The sequence below is a fragment of the Rhinolophus sinicus genome, chromosome 2 (assembly GCF_057876585.1).
Source record: "Rhinolophus sinicus isolate RSI-liver-muscle chromosome 2, RSI-T2T, whole genome shotgun sequence".
Taxonomy (NCBI): domain Eukaryota; kingdom Metazoa; phylum Chordata; class Mammalia; order Chiroptera; family Rhinolophidae; genus Rhinolophus; species Rhinolophus sinicus.
This window is the reverse complement of record NC_142502.1, coordinates 169591272-169613328: the sequence shown is the minus strand read 5'-3', so window position 1 is coordinate 169613328 and position 22057 is coordinate 169591272. Positions and strand designations below refer to the sequence as shown.

The following is a 22057-nucleotide window of genomic DNA, read 5'->3' as shown; positions in this document are numbered from 1 at the left end:
AGATGCCAAAGGGTGCTTGAAACACATCTTCAGCTTGTGGCCTAGCAGAAACTGACTTGTGTCTCCCACCAGTCAATCGCCTACAGTTAGAAATCTTGCCTCCTGACAGAAAGAATCGCACTAGTGTGAGACCATAACTGCCTTTATGCTTTGACCACACATTCCCCCTGGTCCAAGCCAGACTAGACTGTCTTTGGGGAGAGGAAGAGAGCATGAGTTACTTTCCAGGTAAGAACCATCTGACATCAAGCCCTTTCTGTGTCAGGTTCCACTTGAGGTTTGAATACACCCTGGCACCACAAATTCTGATTCACATCAAATGTAGGAGGTTTAAGGAAATGACAGCACAATGAGGCCTGCCGCTGAGGTCCAACATGGCCACAGGCTTTTGTTTGAAGAAGCTAAAGAGAGCCCTCCTGATGATAAAGCTACTTCAGATTCCTGGTGTCAAATAAGGCCATGGGGCAATGAGCCCAGAATTTTAACTTGGTTCTGCAGCAGAAGTTCCAGCTGCTCACTTGCAGGACTGTGCTAGTCCATGGTGACGTTTCACTGGGCGGCCATGAAATGTCAGTGTCAGGTCGTCAACTGTTCTTTCTTGAAAAATCCTTCCTAGTTCGGGGTATTGAAATCTCCTTTCTTTTAGGAATTTTTTTTTGTTAATGTCCCTGCCTGGCAAAATAAAAACTAGGCAGTACTGTGCCTGTTGCTTTTGCCTTTCCCAACCTCATAATTTAAATTATTTTTTTAACTGATCTGTGAAATACAAAACTCTGGGAATCACCGCTCACAATGGTCTATAAGGACAAGCTAGAAAATCATGAAGAAATCACCTCAGGGATGTAATTGCTCTAATTTAATTAGCATTCTCATTAAAGAGGTCAAAATTAGCAAGGGCAAAACATGCCTTGAAACACTCATTCAAGCATTAGTTCTGGCAAACCACCTTTATAGCTGGTTCCCCGGCCTCTCATTGACCACTTTTCTAAAAGGGTCATCATGAAATGTGTTGCTGCTGAGAGTGGAGAGAACCACGCCAGGTGAAGCTACCACAGGCCCCAAGGAACAAAAGCAAAGCAGCCAGAGGCACTAAGATCTACCTGAACAAGCCAGAAAACCCGCTCACGAAGCAAAAATCTTCATCCGTGCCAACCCAGGGCAAGGTCAGTGCATAAAGGCCTCGTCAAGCTTAAGGTGAGCGTGTGAGGATCTGACTTACAGGCACCTTCTCCACTCAGCATGCAAACCCCATGCTTCACCAGATGAAACCAAGTCTCCTCTGACCTGGGCAGGAATACTCGAGAGCTGTATGTGTTCTTGACACTGTGTTGCTGGCTACCAGCTGGTGATCTCCTCTGGTTCCCTGACATCTGCCAGGAACCTGATGAATTTTTTTTAGTCCTCACAATAACCTGCCCAGTAGGCAACACTGCCGATTTTACAGATGAAGAAATTAAGGCGCAGAAAGGTGAAATGACTCACTCAGGATCACACATCTAGCTGTCTAGCTTCTTTAAACCATGCCCTGTGTCCCTTACCCTGAAACTCCTCGTTCTCCAGGGAAGAATATGATTGGTCAAAGGCAAAGTTCAGAGACAAGACCATCAATGTTTAAGTTGAGTGGTGCTAAGGTTGGTCCTGAGGCCAACCCTGGTTTCCATGCCTGGAGCCTAGCAGGAGTAGGAGTGACTCGAGCATAGCACTTACCTCCCTGCTGTAAGGGATCTCGATGGAAAGCAGTATCTCCTCTGGACCGACCAGGGTCTTTCTATAGCCAGGGAAAAAGGTGTGATCCATCTGAATCGTTTTCCTGGTACCTGTACAGAGGCAAGATGAAGAGGGACCAATGTGAGAGAGCATAAGACAACCCAGCAGGGGGCATCTCCATCCTGGTCTCTGATGCTCACAGTCAGAGGGAATGGATGGCGTAGCTGGGGCCACAGTCCTCCATCTGAAATCCTTAAACAGTGGTTTCTGGTGAATGTTTAACAATCAGTTCTCTGAGGGGAAATGAAAACCCTGATTGGCCAGTTTCTGTGATACAAATACCCCCACAATAGCCAGTTGCAAGCCACCAGAGTGACATCACTGAGTGTGAAGTTGGAAAGAGGATAGCAGAATAGACACAGCAGGTCTGCTATCTTCTGAAAGCCCTGTTTACAAGGTTGGCCATTGGCTGTCTTCTGCGAACTTGGCTCTCGAAGGGTTCACACCATTCCCTGATAAGAATGGCTCACTGGACCTAACTGTTTGTACAAACGACATGGTTTGTATAGAGCACCTGCTTTCCTTCCATGCATTGGTACTTGCGAAGAAGAGCTATGTGACCAGCCTCCAATGAAAGCTCTAGGTGCTGAGTCTCTAAGGAGCTTCCCTGATAGACTGAAACTTCTTATGTGTTGTCAAGGTCAGTGTTACTAGGAGAATCAAGTGCATCCTGTGTGAGTCCACTGGGAGAAGACTTTGGAAGCTTGTGTCCCCCTCTGGACTTTGCCCCATATGCCTTTTCCCTTTGCTGATTTCCCTTTTTATATTCCAGCATAAGTCACAGCGATGAGTACGACTATCTGCTGAGTCCCGTGAATTCTCCTAGCAAGTCATTAAACATGGGGGAGGTGTTGAGGACCCTCTGACAAGGAAAACTGCACCGTAGCACACCATTATATAGCATTTCTACTCTACAGATACAATAGATGGAAGTAATCTCATGACCTTAGACAATAGTAAAATGAAGTGATGTAATTTGGAAGTGGTGAATTTTGAGTGTTTATTATCTTTGTTTCCAATGTAACTTATTGCATTGCAAGTTTATATAATTTAATTTTTAATAATGTCCCTGTCTAACAAATGCTCACAGTCTCCCTGAAAATCCAGCAATCAGCTGTGGTGAGCTGGTGCATTCTGGCTCCAATACCCCACTAGGTAAGGCATCTGGAGAATTCTTAAGGCTTGTTGTGACTCTTAGTAGAGAAATGACCCCGCTTTCCTGGCCCCCAACCTGGGTGCATCTCCCTTATAGCTTCCAGGAATCCTAACCTCAGGACAGCTGGGTCATTGAACTTTGCACTCTGTTTCTCCAGAACATGAGAACATATCTCATGAGACTTTTCTGCCCCCAGGCCCTCTTTCCTGACCTCTGCATGAGACAGCTCACCTCTGGACACGATGGTCAGCTTGGCTCCGCAGGCCATGAACACCGGGTTGAGGTCGGAGATGGGGCTGGCGGTGATGATGTTCCCTCCAACGGACTGAACAAGCAGACAGCATGTGAGAGCCCACCCAGGGAACCCTGGCTCACCCCGCTGCCTCCTGAACACAGGACAGGAGGACGACACCCGCTTGAGGGAGACATAAGGACCTCCAGCCCCAGTAGATGCAAGACTGGCACAGAGAGAAACTCAGAACAATGTGCCAATCTTGAGACCTGAATGCTTGGAAATGGGTTCCAGCTCTGAAATTCACTGGTCGGTAAATTGGGGTCAGTCCCTCTACATTTGTTTAATTTCACTCAACCTTATTCTGAAAGGGTTAAGGTGGCTTATCCCAGAGGCCAAACAGAGTTAGTCAAACAGAACTAGAAGGTAAGATCAAGGAAAAAGAGAAGGAAGCTTTCAGGATGGACAATTTGCTCTAATTTGATCAGAGCTTCCTGGCAACTTGGCAAAGAATGTAAGGAGAAACAGACACAGGGTTCTAATTATTAGGAAAGAGGAACGAAACGAGTTACACAATGAGAACAAATTCTTCCTGGAAGTAGGTTCCAGCTGAGCTTGGAACTCAGTAGAGATTTCTGAGTTGATATCTCATCTACAATTGGAAGTGGCAGGTGACTGGGGTAGGGTGTGGAGAATGGGAGTAGGCTGTTTTGCTATATTCTGGTTTTTATTTTAATTTTTAAAAACAATTACCAAAAATCGAATGGAAGGGATAGCTATCCTCTCAATGCCATCAACTCTTATAAGCCTCAAATGGCACAAGGTATGTGAATGCCACCTGCCAGCTGGGAATTTGGGGGCTAGTCTGAAGGCTGATTGTGACAGTCAACAGGTGGACCCCTCCCTCCACTCAGGGAGTCTACTTCCAATTCTCCCCCAGCTCTGAAAGGCGGTCCCCCTCCCTGCTTTGGCTTTTCCCTAACTTATCTCCCATCCATCATCTGAGAGCCTCAGGAAGGCGGTGCCGGAGGCTCCATCTCTCCAACCTCAGGGTGGAAGTCTGAGTCACAGAGCGAGTGTTTCTTGGAGTGGCCTACAGAACCATCTCCTTCACAAGCACCAGCTGTGCTCACCCCAGCCCTACCGAACAAGAGTCTCTGAGGGTGGGACCCAGGAATCAACATTTTAACAAACGTCCCAGGCAATCCGAAGCACAATGTCTGAAGCCCACAGGGTCTGCAGCAGAGGCCAGATTACCCCCCTGACGTGTGAGGAAAAGGCCTGTCCCCAGGACCTTGAGGGTCCCTGAACAGGGACTCACCGCCACAGACTTGACCTGCTTCCCAGCAAACCAGCGGAGCTGCTCCAGGACTCCTTTGAACACTTCTGTTTTGTGTGCAGGAAGCTTGGCAATGGCTTCTTGCAGGGTCTTTTCCACAGAGCTTAGTGTGCAAGCAGCTCCAAAGGTGATACCTGGAAACACGCGTTCAGAATAACAGCAACTCCTTCTCAGCTCAGAAAACGCTTTCATATACAGCTTCTCTGAAGCTTTACAGCACCTGAGCGAGGCTTACCCAGACTGACAGGGATGAGGAAAGTAAGGCCCAGAAAGGTTAAGTGACTCGTCCAACACCACACAGCTAACAAAAGAGCCAGGACTCAACCCCAGGCCTCTTGTCCTACAACTAGAGTGCTCTCTCCTCTAAACCAGTGGATTTCAACCCAATAAAATCCGATCTCTGACAATGAAGTATTGGCTTGTATTTAAAAATAATAATAAAAAGCACCCAAGCACTTCCTTCACTTGTCCCCTACGTCCAGGAGCAATCCTATTGTGTAGACGGCATTGAGAATAACTGTGAAAAATCTCACAGCCCTCACCCACTGGCACCCCTCCACGGGTGCTCAATGGAGGAAGGCAATGGAGTGTGCCCCTTCCTCTGTGCTGGGCATCTGCAGGGCAAGCAGCTGGCAGTGAGAGCCAAAGAGGCTGTCCTGGCACCCGCCATCCCCCCTGGGACCCATTCTCAGCATCCCAGCCCATTTGTGGGCTCAGGTGAACCTCCCCTTACCCTCTGGGCCATGCTCCACTGAATTCAGCTCGGGGATCCAGGCGGGGCAGACGATCACAGGAAACAGCTTGTTCTTAAACTTCATCTCAATGCCTGGAGAGAAACGGGAAGCCTGACGTTAGAGACCTGCAGTCCTATCACCGTGGCAGGACTCAGCACATTTTCCCACCTCCATGCACAAGGTGTATGACATATTCACAATCGTAACGTGCTCTCTGCATGTCTCGGGACAAAAAGTGCAGTGGCCGAAAGGCAGGATTAAGTGTGGTCTGTACACTATCAGCCCAAAAGCTGGTGTGTGTGTGTGTGTGTGTGTGTGTGTGTGTGTATGTGTATAATAATATTAGAAAACACATGACATTAAAATATGTCAGTAACCCTCCTAAGCACTTCATATTTTTTAACTCACTTAATTCTCACAACAACCCCATGAGATACAGTAGGGTTTTTCTGTTTATAGATTAAGAAACTGAGACACAGGGAGGTTAAGTTTCTTGCCCAAATTACACAGATAAGAGTGGGCACATTTCAATACTCAAGCTATTATTCAACTCAGGGTGTAACAGTAATAATAACACAAAAGCTGAACATTCAGACAGAAAAAGGAAAATTGACAAAAAGAAGAAACTTCAAATCTGCTAATCAAGGTAGAAAGCTCTGTGAACAGATTTGCCCCTGATCCTCAGACCCAGTTATACAGCTCTTCTCCCAGCCCTGCCCACAGGGCGATAGATGGAAAAGCTTAAAAGAGAAGCAAATGCCTTGTCACACATCATGTCACATGCTGTTTAGGATTTCTGAAGGGTGGCCCAGGCTTTGGAGAGTCTGGCTTGTCTGGATATCAGCTCCCAGGACAAAGAACACAAACGGAGGCAGTATTTCCCTCTTGATAAGGTCCCCTCCAGGCCCAGCCTCCGGTAATACCCTGCCCAGGCTGTGGGTGGTTACACTGCTGGGTGGGTGGATAAGGGACAAGGCAGTGGAGCAGATGGAGGAGTAATAAGAAAATATTTCTGACTTGGGGCTTATAAAATCTTTGTGAATTCCTTTCTCTGAGAATCTCACTGGGTCCAGGGTGTTATGTGACTCATGGCAAGGAACGTGTCATATGTCAAAGGACCTCAAATACTCTTTTGGCCAGTCATTCTTCACTTTAACTCATGCTACCCTGGACCGATGAACCAAGGCTACATGGTCCATCAGGGTCCCATCGATTGAGGCAGGCCACCCTGCCATCCCTGTGTCACAACACTGTGGCTGGGGACCTGTGCTCACAAGAGCATGGTCGGCTCTGAACTCCACCAGCACAGAACTGAGCCAGGCTCTCCTCTCTGTGGCTACAGATGTAACAGAACCCATGAATCAAGGGATCCTTCCATAACCAAAGCCAGGGGTCTCCCATAGGCTACACTTGGCTGCTTAAAAGCATGTCAAGTCCCCCACAAAGCAGAGGTCCTCTAGCTGTATCACAATCGTCTCCTTCACTTCTCACTGGGCTTGGGACCCAGCAAAGTGGAAACTGGCCAAGCAAGGTTTAGAAATGGATAGATATTAGCAGGGACGTGAGCACCTCTGCCACCTTCTGTCTCTTCGAACACCAGGACCAACAGCTACACAACTCCAGTCTCCCTGACCTGTTTGCATAACAATATGTATGTCCCAGGTGGTAGCACCAACAGGGCAGGTGGCCTTGGTCACAGCAACACAGTCACACTTGGACATCTCCTCTCCTTTGCCTCACCGCATCACTGCCAGAAAGGGGTGGTGGGGAGGAGAGTAGCATTTATTGAACCCCTCATGTCCATCAGGCACCAGCCTAGACTTTACTTACATTGTTCCCTCCTCACTTACATAGACAGGGACATTAGTGAGGGAAGGATTATGTCCAGTTGATCTTGGCACCCCAGCACCCCAGAGTACCTGGCACAGAGCTGGCACTCTGTAAATGTTTATGGAGAACAGCCAGCAAGGATCTCAGTTAATACTCAGAACAACCCTTGGAGGAGGAGGTATAGTTAACCCCATATGTGAAATGGGAACACGTGGTAGGGGAGGAGAAATAACGTTTCTGAAGACACACAGCCAGCAAGGAGTTGAACAAGGTCTGTGTGACTCCAAAACCAGGGGTTGTGCAGGAATTCAAGTGTCCAGGACTCCGTATGGGTCCCAGGCACCCAGGCAGCCCCCAATGCTTCCCAGGCCCTTACCTATCTCGGTGTTCCCCACCACCAGCTTGGCCTCGGGGTGCTGGGCTTTGAGGTCCAGGAGCTCCTTCAGGGTTGCGGCTTGGATCCAGGTCACACGCTCCCCTTCAAAACGCAGCTGCTTCTGAGGAGCATCTTTCAGCCTCTGGAAAATGCAGTTTTCTTACTGTGCTGTCTCCTTCCTCCCAAGGCCATTACCATTGCCCTTGCTCTAAGTCCACAGTGGGACCAAGTCTTCTACTGACTTGTTAATCCTGAATTCAGAATGAAAATACATGCCGGGTAGAAGTGAGAGGAACTACTACGGATTGAGGCAGGAACTAGGTTACAACTCTTATATACGTTATTTCTCTGAGTCTTTAGAAGACCTCAGGGAAAAGTGAGCCCCACCTGTTACAGGTAAAAGAGGAAACTGGGTGTTAGAGAAGTTATGTGACCTGCCAAAGGTCACAAGGCAACCTAAACTGTGCCACACTGTCTCCAGCAGGTGCAGTGGACAAGGTGTAGGAGGAAGCAGGCTGCAAAGAAAGAGGGATCAAAGGGAATGCAACAGAGAGCTGCTCCCAGGGCATGCGGGGTGATGCTGGCTGGGAGAGAATTCCAAAATCAAGTTGACAGTGTTTTCAAGGTTGTACAATCCAGAGAAAGGCATTCTGGCAGCCTGCCACAAAGCCCTGTCTGGCCTCTGAATTCATAAGGCAATCTTCATGTGCTCAACAGCCCTGGAGAAATCTGCACTTGAGAAGCTCTAAGAGTGACTTGATTCTTTACTTACCATAAATGTTGGAGTAAAGGAGCAGAATCATCTAGGTGAGAAAGTAGTTGTGAGAGGTGTCCTTAAAACAGAGCATGGATTGTGGCCTTGGAGTAAACTCTCTTTTTCTGTGTGTTTATGTGTTTTTTAAATAAGTGGACTGCTTACAGGAGAAGAATGGGTTGCTTGGGTTGGGTATGGGGTAGCTGATGTATTAGATGTAGCCAGGAGGTCGGCAAATACTTCTAGAGCACCTGTCATATTCAAGAGAGATTCATTTCCTGTCCTCAGAGTGACATATGTGAGAAGGAGAGAAATGTGGGTCCCTGTGGGAGTATGTGACAGAGGGACTTGACCCCTGGGTGTCAGAGAAAGGAAGGCAAATTCAGCTGAAACCTAAAGGACAAGGAGAATACAGAGTTCCCAGTGCGCATGAAATAAAGCGAGTCTCCAGGAGCTCATGGTAACATAGGGAAGGAGCATGAGGACTGTTTTTACAAGAGAAGGAGCTAGGAGGTGGGATTCCAAGCCAGCTGCCTGTGTCCTCCAAGACACAGAACTCAGGCCGACATCAATCAATCACACAACAGACCACCCAAAGCCTATTGAGCAAAGAGGTTGCATTATGGCCACTCCTGTAATTAAACCTATTACAAACTAGTGCAGGCTGTAGCTTCCAAAAGTTAAAGGTAAACCTGGCCCATTCTTCTTCTACCTTGCAGAAGTTCCCTATGACAAGAAATTTTCCATGGAAACACGATATACATATAAACCCCGACGGGAGGAGGGCGTCTCTCTTCCCCTAGTGATTAGAGACCACCGCTCTGTCTGCGGGGTGGCCTTTCTTTTCTTACTTACTCTGCTAAATAAACTTACTTTCATTTAAAACTCTGTATTATCCCTCATGTTTGAATTCTTTCCCATGTGAATCCAAGAACTTTCTTAACCCAGGGCTTGAGTCCCCACTCCGGGGAATTGGTGTCACCAGCATCAAGGGCACAGAGTCTTAGTTGGGCCTTTGCCTGGGGCATCACCTACCAGCAATTCTGGGGGGAAGATGGGCTCTTGAGTGGGATCCAAGGGCATAAAATCCTCCGGGTTGAATAAAGATGGTGAGAGAATGATCTGCTGAAAAAGGGAACAGATGTGTTGGTACAGTATCTCTTCCTTTAAAATGCCCCATAGGACTGATCCAGGCTGTCCAAGCGAGCTCATTCACAGACCCCCGCAGGCTGGCACCTCCTGGAAGGCAGGAACAAGGAGGTCTTCTTGCAAGGGCCCCCAGGGTTAATGTGCATATTGACCACCCTCTTAGTCTGGGCATAACTGCTTTCTGTTTCAGCCACCACTGCCAAGAGCATAGAGAGAGTCCACCAGCTCTTTTGATCTGCGATTGGCCCCCAGACTTCCAGGCAGAGGAGGACCCACTTACCGTGTGGTCTTTCTTCTGGTTCATACAGCAGTTTGGGTTGTCTTTATTTCCTCCACAGCATCCACCATCCTAGAGAGATGACCAACATTCGCACAAAAATATTTGCAAAGAGTTTTTACAGAAGCTAAAGAACCTACGTTATTAATGTCCAGTGAAATCTAGCTCTGACACCTATGCCCACATCAATAGAAATAGCACACACTTAACCCATTCCACTTGACTTCGCATAGAGGTAAGGCCTCTGCTTTAACTTTTTTCTTGCATGGTTAATGGAGAATAAATAACTCAAGAATAAACAAATAGGATCTCTCCTGGAAGCAGCAGGGGAATTTAAGAAAATTTCTCCATAAAAATAGGTCCTACTTTATCAAAACATAACTTTATGCTCATTTTCCCTCTTTAGTGCTCCTTCCGTAGAAAGCCTCTGTGACAGAAATTCCCATTTGGTTTTGTGAGCATTCAAGAGCCTTTATTTCTAGATCAATGAGTTCTGTGGAGCTTGGCTGGGTGCCCCCCATGCTGGGGTTTTTGTGGGGCTCCTGACAAGGATGTCCAAGACCAGTGCTGGGTCCAGGGATGTGTCCAGCCCGTGTGCTTGATGGCTTCACCAATGCTTATACACACTTCTGGCCAGAAAGCCAAGCATTCTTTATTCCTCACTGTGGGCCAGTTCTGGAGGAAGGGTACAGGTCTGATGACCCACACCGATGAGGAAAGGACGTGCTCAGGACCTCTCAGGATGCCAGCGGCAGAGCACAGAGTAGAGGATCAACGCGCCAGGGAAGGGGTGTGTTCACCTGACTGATCTGCCCCACGAAAGCAGGAATATCAGCTGAGGACCTCAGGACACGCTCCAGAATCAGAGTTGTGCTGACGGGCAAAAGTGGGGAAAACCCAGGCACACCCCAGACACATTTCCAGAGCGGCCAATTAATTCCTGGAGGAACAGGCCAGGGCAGACCTTCTGCATATGAATTACACCATTTCATGCTGACATTTCCCAAAGGATGAGTCACAACCCACTAGTGTTCCCAAGAAAGCACTCAGAGGTCCATGGAGCCAAAGATGAGGTCTTTGGAAACCTGAAAGGACTGTCAGACTTGGCACTGGGAGAGAAACCCCCCGGCCTCGACCCCCTGCACACGCTGCCCTGCGGGCAGACCTCTCCTGCATTCACAGCTTCGCCATTGGATCTCAGAGCTGCTCGATTTTGGACCTCCCCGCCACCACCTTGCCCTTCTTCTTTCTATTTAGACAGAAAAGGAGAGAGAAAAGAAGGTTCCTCTAGTGCCTCTTTTCATCTTTCCTCTTGGAGAAGGAGTGATGCAGGGGAATCAGCAGGACCTAAGTATGAGCAGAAACTGCATACAGTAACAGAGCAGCCTCACTGACCCAGTCTTTGCGGCGGGGGAGGGGGGCATGTATTTCACGGAAGGACATTTTCCAGATAATTAAAACGCCAGCACATTCTTACTTAGATCTTTTTTCTTGATAATTCATTGATGTGTCCATGACATAAGTTATTGTGATGGACAATGTGTCACTGTCCTCATGGTCTACTGAGCTTGGAGATGGCAGTTTTCCCCCTGGAGAGACTTCCACTGTTCTCAGTAGGCTAAGACTGCTGAGCTCATGCTCATTTTTAGGATTCCTCCATTTCCTTCCTTGCTACTGGATGGACCCTGTCATTTCTTGCTGTGGACCGTGAGCCTCCCTCCAGCAGATTCTCCTCACCCTTTTCTAGTATGTGCTCTGGGCATGAAAACGTGATAACCAGGTTTCTTAGAACTGGGTAAAATGATAATTAATAGGCTGTGAATCGAGGCTCAGGGGTCTCTAATGAGTAATGTAGTGAGCTTCTCCGCACACTCTGTGCAGGTCATTTCGGCTGCTCAGAGCACTCTGCTGCGCTCTGCTCTGCTCTGCTCTGTGAGCCACGGCCAGGCAGCTGGCCTGAGGGAAGCACTGCTGTTCAACGGAATCAGGAACCAGCTCACCCACGGGAAAGAGCACAGCTGTACACTCAAAAGGCTTTCTCTTTTGAGAAACTAGAAGGACTGGTGAGATTATATATCTGGGAGAAGCCTCCTATGAAATAAGTTTGTGGACAAAATTAAGAATTCCTGGTTCTCACGGAAGCTGAACCATTTATAAGGATCAAATACTGTTCATGGAAGAAATGTACCAGCATCATAATTTAGTTGCCATTTACTGAATACTTAAGATATGCCTAGTATTGTTCTAAGGGGTTTACAATAAGTGCTTTCAACGAACACTACAAGGTAGGTATTATTATAATCCCCATTTTAGAAACAAGGAAATTTGCCCAAGGTCATGCATTAGTTAAGTGATGAATGGGATTTGAACCCAGGTCTGCAGACTCTGAATCTGAGCCTTCAGTCCTTTGAATTAAATCCACACCTTTTAGTTCCTTACCAGGGTGTGGTGTTTCCCATCCTTAAAATTCTCATTTCCTTCTCCACCCCTTTGGAGTTACTTAGATGAGACACTCCTTTTCGTAATGCATCAACCCTATAGATCTGTGAAAAGCACAGGAGTCTGTGATTCTATTCTCAACCTTGAATCAAACTGAGATGACACAGTATGACTGGAGTCAGAATCAAGCTCAGCCAGTTGGAGAATCAGGCAATTATCTGGACAGACTAAGCCAAGAAAGGAGAGGCCAGCCTCTGCCTCCCTCACCAGATGGCAGGTGTGTATCTGTGCTTCTATAGGCGATGCCCATACACCCTGCCTGTGGCTTCTCACTCAGAGTTCTACGAACACTGCCAGAGTTCAAAAGCTGTCTGGAGAGCCAAGGAGCAGTTCCATAAGCCCAGCAGAGTGTCAACTGCAGAAGGCAGCAGGAGAGGAAAGGAGGAGGGGCGCGGGTGTTGAGTCAGGTTGGGTTATTACACGCCACATTCAGCACCTGTACCATGGGCTGAGTGTGCCAGTCTCCTGAAAAGCTGACAAGCACGAATGCCCTGGGGGAAGTTAGGCTTTTGGCAGCATGCCTCTTCCAGGACTGGTTCTCCAGGCTTTCCCTGAAGGAAGGTTCTCAAGCTATTGATGAGAAACCCTGTCTAAGAACGGCAGAGTACACTGCCCACGCCAGGTATTTGCAGCTTGAGAACCTGCAGCTGGCCAGGTTATCTCTCTTCTCTGTAATCCAGAATCTCTGGCATCTCTCCCAGCTGTGATTTCCTGAGTGTTGCTACATTAGAAGCAGGGCCACTGCTGTCCTGGGGCCCCCACTTACCCTGGCGAAGGTCCGGAAGCCCTGGAGGATGGGTCTGTAGCCTGTGCAGCGACACAGGTTTCCTGTGGGCCAAGAAGAGAGCTTCAATGTCTGCACTGGCGCCAAGGGCAGGTGAGGGGTTTGTGGCTTGGCTCCTGGCTCAGTTAGATGCTCTCTTTGCATACTCTGTTTTCTCTGCCTAGAGTGCCCTTTTCCTCCTTCTATTACTGACTTGAAAACACCTATCACTTCTTCCAGGAAGTCTTCCCAGAATGCCCACACAGATTCAGGTGCCCCTCCTAAGAGCTCCCACGATACCTAGTCAGTTTTATGAGTGAGATTATCAAACTATATTATGAACTCTCTTCTTCGGAGTGGGAAATTCTTGAGAGTAGGTATTGTATCTTTCATCCCTGTGTCCCTTGTGCTCTAGGTAGTGCATGACATATGATACAACTCAGTATAACTGAATAAATGATGCACTGAAATGGTGAATGGATGGGGAGCCTTGTCTATTCAATTCAGAGGGACAGACAGCTGTCCCAGGCTCCTGGGTCCATTCACAGAGTCAGAGTGGGAAGCCTTGAGGCCCATACCTTGGAAGGCATCCTCGATCTCCTCCATGGAGGGCTCGGGCTGGTTCCGAAGCAGCGTGTACATGCTCATGACAATGCCAGGGGTGCAGAATCCACACTGGGAACCATGGCTTTTGGCAATTCTCTCCTAAAAGGGACAGATGGCATGAACCCCTCTCAAACTCCCTACATGCCTCAGCTGGAGCCAGGCCATGTCAACAGGCAGTGTGGAGGAGCAGTCACTGCACAGTCAAATCCTAGTGCCACCACTTATCAACCATGACCTTGGCTATGCTACCAAACCTCTCAGAGCCATTAATCCTTCATCTGTATGATGTGGACCATCCTAGTACTTACCTCCAGAGCTATGGTGAGGAGTCAATGAGATAATTCACATTAAACTCTTAACATTATACCCGGCACATAGTGGGCAGTCACCAGTGTTAGTTATTAGTAGGAAAGTCCCTTCAAAGAATGGCAAATAAAAATAATAATAATAATAATTAATTAATTAATTAATTAAAAAATAAAAAAGAATGGCAAATATTAGAGCTAGAAGGGCCTTCTTTTTTTTTCTTTTGTTATTATTTTTTAAATTAAACTTTATTGGGGTGACAATTGTTAGTAAAGTTACGTAGATTTCAGGTGTACAGTTCTGTATGACATCATCTATAAATCCCACTGTGTGTTCACCACCCAGAGTCAACTCTTAGAAGGGCCTTCTTACCCTTCCTTCCATTCACTGAACAGAGGAGGAAGCAAGTCCAGAGTTTAAAAGATTTATCCAAGGACATGCATGGTGAATGCCAAGAGCTGTGTCATGTTCCTCTAACTACACTACCCCACCATCCAACTCAACCAGCATTTATTAAGAAAACCCACGTGCATCTTATTCAAAATAGAACACCACTGTCTTCTTAAATGAAGGAAATTCTGAAAGTCTAGTCGGGACATAAGAATTGGGAAGCGTGTCATACAGCATTTGCTAAATGCATTGAATGTCAGAGAAATTTCATTTAAACCTGCAAGATTTTTATTACAAGGAGATTCTCCACATCTTTTTTTTCTCTTGGGAGTCCCTCTTAGTACTTACATTAAGTAAAAGTGTTAGAATATTGTATGTCCAATACCTAGCATATAGATATTCATTCATTTTCATTCATTTTATAAATATTTACTCAGTAAATAGTTATATATATGTAAATATTTACTGAGAACCTATTGTGTTCCAGGCATGGTAAAAGCACTGGGGACAGGGCAGTGAAGAAAGGAGATGAGGTCTCTGGTTTCATAAAACTCATGTAATAGTAGGGGAAATAGTGACAAAAAAATAACTGAAAGATCGAGAAAGTTGCAGGTGGAAGTCAGTGTTAGGCAGAGAATTAGTACAGGATGACAGGACCCAGAGTGACTACTGGCTACTCAAGTGGTCAGAAATGATGGCTCTGAAAAGCTGACCTTTCAGTTGAATTTAATAACACAATTTGGATCAAGGAAGAGTGTATTCCAGACGGAGGGAACAGCAAGGACAAAACCCCTGAGCACAGCAAGTGCACAGCCAGGTGCGCCAGAATCACAGAGAGGCCAGTGCAGCTTGAACTCGCCGGGATGAGAGAAATCCTGGGGGAATAGGCAGCAGCCAGACATGCAGCTCCTCGTGAGCCATGCTAGGGATCAGAACTTGCATTCTGGGCGTGATGGAAAGTCATTAGGGAATTTTCAGCAGGGTGTGATAAGATCTAACTTAGGTTTTAAAGAATCACTCGAGCTTTTGGGTGGGGAATGGGCTGGAGGGGGCAAGAGTAGAAACAGGGGACAAGATACGGAGTCTGGAAAGAATAGGGTTTTGTTGTTTGAGATTAGACATTCATATATTGATGTCACGTAAGCAGTTGGAAATATGACTCTAACCTCTGAGTTGCTGTCAAAGCTGAAGATATAAATGTGAGTGCCATTCGCATCCAGATGGTATTAAGCTCACCTACGGAGAGTGTGAAATGGAGAAGGGGAGCGGCCCAGCCAGGCCCCCGGCACTGCAGCCACGAGGGACTGAGCATACAAGAAACCAGCACATGGTGCAAACATGGAGATAGGAGGAGAATGGGGGAAACGGATTGCCATAGAGACCAAAGAAAAAAATCTAAGTGGACAAGGAAAAGTGGAATCTGGCTCTACAGCTTATTTGGAGCCAAAATAAGAGCATCAGGAGTAAGGCTCTGTACCATTGGAAAAGGAGGCTTTTAGCCTAATAATATGATTGTGATGCCAGTGTTTAAACTGTTCATTCTTACTTTCATCTATTTGCCTCAAGGAAAATTACAAACCATAATTACTCCCATCTCCTGCAGGTTGGATGAGTTTAGTAATTTTCTCTTTTCCTTCCTGAGAAACAAAGCCACAGAGGTGAAGCAATGCCACCCCAACCCTGCTCTGACCTGACGTGGCTGGTCCAAGATGCCCCTCTCAGGGAGTGTAGTCAGCTTGCTCAACCGGAGGCTCTGGCTCCCACATTCTTGTAAGGAGCCCAAGGAAACTTACACGGTGTGCTCTGAATGACAGGTCTCTCCAAATGGTCAAGAGAGGATTAAGACCTGGGCCTAGCTCTGGCACCTTCTGGGATTGTAATCTCCCAAAGACTCCCTGTCTGTTTCCCCAAATAAAAGCACTGGGAACAACGGCCTTTCCTTCCACAGTGCTCTGCTCCCATGTGGGCTCCATTCCACTTTGCCTGAGAACATCCTGATTCTCTCCACAGAAACTCCCAGATTACCACCCACTCTTCCCAAAAGCTTTCCCAATTTCAATTCACTCCCAGCTGGCCTGATACTGTCATGGAGAAAGCTTTGGTCAGACACGCACATTGTCTCTATTCTCTCACTCAGCCCTTGCTAACCTCCGCTGGAATGAGGATGGAAGCCTAGCAGTGCACATTTTGTTTACCTGCAGGTGGGAGCTGAGAGGTACAATGGGATTGCCATTCAAGGGAACAGGGAGTAGGTGGGTTTCTTATCAAGGGGCACGGAGCATTTGGAATCATGACTCTGGGGAGACGCGGTGCTTCCTAAGCACACTTGGGCACAAGCTAAGGAAGTTCACCCAGCCCTCCTCCCTCCAGCTCTGGTGCAGCTGGACGGCCCAGTCATCAGATCCAATGGACCTCTTGGTTTTCTGGGGGTCATGAAATGTTACATCCACCCTAGACACAGGAGGAAGCGTGAGGCTTGGGCGCCTCCTCTCTGTGCCTCACAGCGCCTCCCCCTGGAGGTGATGAGGAAGTGGCCAGGCCAAAGGTCTCCTTTGCCCAGGCACAAACACTCAGCTCCACAACCCTGGGCAAGTCTGCTACCTTGTCATGAGCTCTGGTTACCTGCACAGGATGCAGCCTCGACTTGGTGCTTCCTATTCCTTCCACAGTCGTCACGGCAACATGGTGCAAAGAACAGATGGGGGCCAGGCAGGCATTGACAGAAAAGTGGCTGCAAGCTCAGATTAAGGTCATTCCATTGTCCACTCAGGTCATCTGAGGGCGTGGGACACTTTGTGATGCTGTGTATCATTTCTCTTCACTCTACATTATGTTCTTGTCTCTTCTACAGGTGTCCTCGCCCCTCCACCCAAGACTCTGGGTTAGGGACAGAAGAAGCTCTCCCCACAGGTGAGGCCTGAGCCCCTTCAAAAGCCCTGGGGGGTCAGGAACCATCAGTGCACCCTAGGCCTCCAAGCTGGAGCGAGGGATCCAGGGTCACTTTCAGCTACCTCTTACTCAGCTTGACCTTGGAGGCTGAGTCAAGAGGAAGTTTCTGGCAGGTTCCAGGCCCAACGTGTGCTCCTCCGTCTGCAGGCCCTTCCTTAGCCTCTTCAATTTCAGAACCTCCTGACACATTTGATTCCCTGCTTTTACCCACCTCTATTTCTGCCAATCCCCTGGGAGGGCAAAATCCCCAGGGAACATGAGACATCACCTCCTCAGATAGAGCTTGCTCACATCCATTCTTTTATTCACCACTCATTCACTTATACAACGAACATCAGTGACTGAGAGCCAACCATATACCAGGCACTCCTGGGAGGGCTGAGAAGTAAATGTGAATAAGATAAAAATCTCTGTTCTTTAATAGGTTGTGATCAACCCAGGAAAACAGAAGCCATCCTGAAGATGCAATTTAAATATCTTATGGTAAGTGTGTCAGAAGAGCTGTGCACAGGACATTATGGGATTAAGGACACCTAACCCAATCTTGGTAAATTAAGGAAGGCTTCCTGGAGGAGGTGATATTTTGCCCAGTCTTAAAGAGTAAGTAACAGCTATGTAGGAAAGTTCTGGAAGTATGAATACTCAAGAAAACTTAGGAAACAGCTTATGCCAAGACTGAGAATGAAAGGGCATGGTGTGTTAGATGTTCACAATTGTCTCTGAATGAATAATAGAGTGCTGGGCCCATAAAGAGAAACTGGAGAGGAAAGGTGGGGCATACTGTGAAGGGCTTCCTGTGCTAAGCAAAGACACTGGACTTTATCCTGGGAGAAACTGAGACCTGTTGAAGGATTTCACGGGATGTGAAAAGAATGTGGATTTTAGAAAGGTCACGTGTGCGCACGCGTGCGCGCAAATGCTTGTGCACACACACACACACACACACACTCACCCACTTACTCACTCACAAGCTGACCCCTATCACAGTCCTCACACGAGCAGTCAGCCAGCAGACAAAGGATACACGATCTTGTTCTGGAGATGATCATACTTGGAAAGCATCACGGTGCAAGCCCCACAGCCCCCTTCTCCACAGCCCAGCTTGGTCCCGCTGAGCCCCACTGTATAGCCAAGGGTTAAGGAACATGAACTGAGAGAAAGAGCCTTTGCTGGGCTGCCAGGAAGTGTGTGGGTCGAGCTGTGAGTGTAGAGCCATCTATGGCCACACACAGGCTCAGGGAGGCAGCAGACACACATGGCTTCCTCATTCAGAGACTGTAGTGCACGCTGAGGAGACAGGGAATGAGGCCATCTCCACTCCCCTGAAGGAGAAAGGCATCCGAGACCCGTCGGACAGTACCCAAGTATCACCCCTGCAACTTGAGGTCCAGGACTGGAACATTAGTCCTGGAGACTTTTCTTGAATCTTCTCGGCACGATAGGTCCCCAACCCCGTGATCTCCCTGGGCAGGTGAATCGGGCCCCTCAAAGTCTGAGCATGTGGGGCAGGCCTCACAGCCCCCCAGTTGGCCTGCAATGAAGCCACTTGGGCCAGAGTGAAACATCCATCTGGTCTGGGATTTGCTGAGTCCAGGCTTTTCACCTTAAACCTTTGGGGCCGATGATATCTGGGGACCAAAATTAGGGCTGAACCAGGGCTTTTGAACACCCAGCTCATAGGATGTGTGAATGAAAATTAAAATGCAGATATTTTCAGGTTTAGGGCCAAATTAGAGGCATGTCTTACACATACTTGCAGAAATAAATAATATGAGACTTGACATTTGTAAAAGTGCCCAAGTAATAGGCTGTTCTAGAGAACAGCAATCATGGTTGCCCCTTTTCCTGAAATACTCAGGTCCCATTGTAGCTTTTCCCCAGACCCACAGGTCTCTAAGCCATCTAGCTACCTGCTGAGGATAAAGGGAGCTGAGGTTATTGTCTCCTACTCGCTTCCCTCATATCTGAGGTGAGATTAATAACTAACAATGATATAGTATCTTATACATGAAAGCACTTATACCCATGGACTCTTCACAATGATTTGGTTAGCAGTTGGGACAGGAACTAACGTTTCCCCACAGATTAAAAAACATAAAACAAACAAAAAAAGCCCCCGAGACCCCTGAGTTAACATGAGCCCTGCAAGCTAACGCTCACCTTGAGTGTTAGGGGCCAAACACATCCATCTGACCCCAGAGATGGGGGCTCCTCATTCGCCATGCTGCTGCCTCTTTCAAACACAACTGGGGAGGGCTTTCTGTGCCCTAAGTTATTCTTTTCACGAGTCGGGATAAATGCAGTTATCAGCATTTCAGACAACTCTAAGGGCATGTGAAGACCAGTGGTAGCCGCCTAGAAACTAACACGATCTTTTTCTAGCCTGGCGATCTTTCTGGAAGCCAGGGTATAAGTCAAGCCTGGAGTCTTCTATCTGACTTGGAACTCCCACAAATGAGCAGCAATAAGCCATGAGGATTTTATACCGAGGCGCGAAAAAAATGTATACACGTGACTTGTGTTCATCTTTTCTTCTCGGTATATATTATTACAATTTTTATACAGTTTCCTTTCTTAAAATGTGTATACATTTTGGGGGCATTCTCTGTTTCTATGTGCCAACTTGCAGTTTGGGGTTTCATTTGAGAGTGGACCTTTAAACCAGTCAATATCTATGATCGGGGCTTTTTTGAGGATTCAGGGCTTTCAAAACTTTTCTGTAAAACTAAAATTGATGTCAGTCGTCTAAAGAAATCACCAGGTTCATGTGCTTTGACCTCCACACTTGCACCACCCAGGTCAAAAATCCAGTACAAAGCACACTAGAGCCAGCCACTATCTGATAAGAAGCGAGTGAACCAGAGGTAAGGCCATAGATTCCAGGCTCACTTCAAACAATCCTTTGTTGTCCAAAATATGTCACTGGAATGAGCCACAGGATATTCCTGCCTCTGGAGCAAGAGTGCTTTGTTGACAGAGGCCAGGATGAGCGCTGTCCTGACAACAGACTCACGGAAAGTTTCCAGTGCAGGTGGAATGAAGAGTGTGGCTCTAGCCTTTTGTCTAAGCTCTGCCAATGTTCACCCAAAGTACATGAGCGAGACGCTGGTCCCTGTAACATATGCAGGCCTCACTTCCTCCTCTGACATAGGGGTTGCTGTGGGATCAGTGAGATAACCTACGCAAATCACCTTGAACTCCAACTATATATAGTAAGTGCTCATTAAATGTTAGCTCCTATGACATTTTCACGGTTGTTTTCTTCCAGGGACTCAGAATACTTTCCTACTCTGAAAAAACAAAAGGTACTGGGCTCTTCCCTCAGATGTCCCCTGCCCCATGCTCCCAGTGCTGACATTTCCACAATGGATGGCGCCTCTACACGGTTCCCCACCTCAGGCATCCCTTCCCCAAAATACTCTCCTTCCCCTGACTTTCTCTTTACTTTCACAGAGCTAGAAACATTCCCCAGGAAGCCCATTTGTGTATTAGGCAAAGATCTGCCGAGGAAGGGCCAGCTCCTGCTGAGGGGGAACGACCATGAAGCTTGAGAGCTCATGAGGGCCTTTTGGAGCTGCTTGCTTTTCAGGCCCAGAGTGAAATCTTGGCTTTACTACAGCCTTAGCTGGAAGAGATCTTAAGGAACATCAAGAATAATCTTCTTAATTGACAGCTGAGAATTTCAGACCATAAAGCTCAAATGACTTCCTAGGGTCACACAGCTGCCCTGTGAGAGAGCTGCAGCTAAAACACAGGTGTCCAGAACCCTAATCCGTTGTGCTTTCTTCCACACTGCACCGCCTCCCCACAGCTCACTAGAAAATGATGTTCGACCCAGAGAATGCGTCCCATTGCCCCCTCCCTCCTTGCCACTCCAAAGTCAGGATACACTTCCTTCTCAGGTAGGCCAACAGAGTTGTTTCCGGATCTGCATTTTTCTCCACCACCTATAAAAACAAAAACAAAAGAAAGACATATCACAGGCATACTTTGCCATTGTCTTACTCTAGAATTTGTAAAGTTAATGGGATGGACTAAATTATCTTATGAAAACAAAAGTGTTTTTCTTAATAATTCCCTAAGAATGAACACATTAACTATTAACAAACTCTGTATGTACTGACATCCTTTAATTCTAAAATTCTATATTAGTGCTCAGTTCAGGACCCACCAGAGTGCTTCGGTGTGGTACCTGCCATACTGGGCTGACCAAGGCAAATCCTCCTTCAGATCAAACATGACATCTCATTTCCAGCTGCTGGATCACAACTGTGAGCTTCAGGGACAGTGAGAGGGACAGCATGCGGACCTTCAGAGAGCAGAGGGCCACTTGTGGGTCCGGCTCTATTGTGTGCATGGCTACAGGACAGTCAACAGCGTTAACCCAGGTCAGCAATGGAGGGGCAATCTCAAACTGAAGGGCCACAAATGAAATTTGGGCGGGGCCAGGTGTCCAATCGCCACACTGGGGTGAACAAATGGTGGACACTCAGATATGGTGGCTGCCTGTGTCCACACATGGGGGAAGGGGAGGGCTCAGCAAAGAAACAATGGCCTCCACCGACTCCCCCACCCAGAAGAAAGCCTCCTCTCCAGCCCCTGTCCCAAGCCAGACAACTCAGTTCACCCCTGTATGTCCCTGCTTCTTCTCCAGCCTCTGCCCTAGTGCTGGAGCTCAGAGAGAGTGATTACATTGGTGGCTAAGTCCACACACAGGCCCTTTAAGAGGAGTGTGCACTCAGTCTCACTCACTCACAATCTCCGCTGGTTTTCACAACCAACAATTATGGTGACTTCTCTCCGCAGCCCTGGAATCCTGTGCTGGAATGGGGTTGGGATATCTTGCTCTTCTGGGGGTTGGGGGTGGGGGTGCCTCCACAGTTGAAATATCCCTCCCGATCTTTAATGGTCACATACGGGTGTGGGACCA

The 22057-nt window shown here is 47.5% G+C and overlaps 1 protein-coding gene across 2 annotated transcripts in view; it reads right to left on the bottom strand.

Moving 5' to 3' along the window:
- XDH (xanthine dehydrogenase) overlaps positions 1 to 22057 on the bottom strand; it is a 59364-nt gene that overhangs the window by 32902 nt on the left and 4405 nt on the right. The window contains exons 2-13 of one of the 2 annotated variants that reach the window (XM_088796223.1): positions 21017 to 21074; positions 18152 to 18248; positions 16801 to 16909; positions 13455 to 13581; positions 12880 to 12941; positions 9618 to 9686; positions 9224 to 9313; positions 7435 to 7576; positions 5228 to 5320; positions 4477 to 4628; positions 3155 to 3248; positions 1708 to 1817 (exon numbers count right to left, since the gene is read on the bottom strand). In XM_088796223.1, the coding sequence (XP_088652349.1) occupies positions 1708 to 1817; positions 3155 to 3248; positions 4477 to 4628; positions 5228 to 5320; positions 7435 to 7576; positions 9224 to 9313; positions 9618 to 9686; positions 12880 to 12941; positions 13455 to 13581; positions 16801 to 16909; positions 18152 to 18248; positions 21017 to 21074 (1203 nt within the window). The remainder of the gene's footprint in view (positions 1 to 1707; positions 1818 to 3154; positions 3249 to 4476; positions 4629 to 5227; positions 5321 to 7434; positions 7577 to 9223; positions 9314 to 9617; positions 9687 to 12879; positions 12942 to 13454; positions 13582 to 16800; positions 16910 to 18151; positions 18249 to 21016; positions 21075 to 22057) is intronic. The other variant, XM_088796224.1, reaches the window with a different exon arrangement.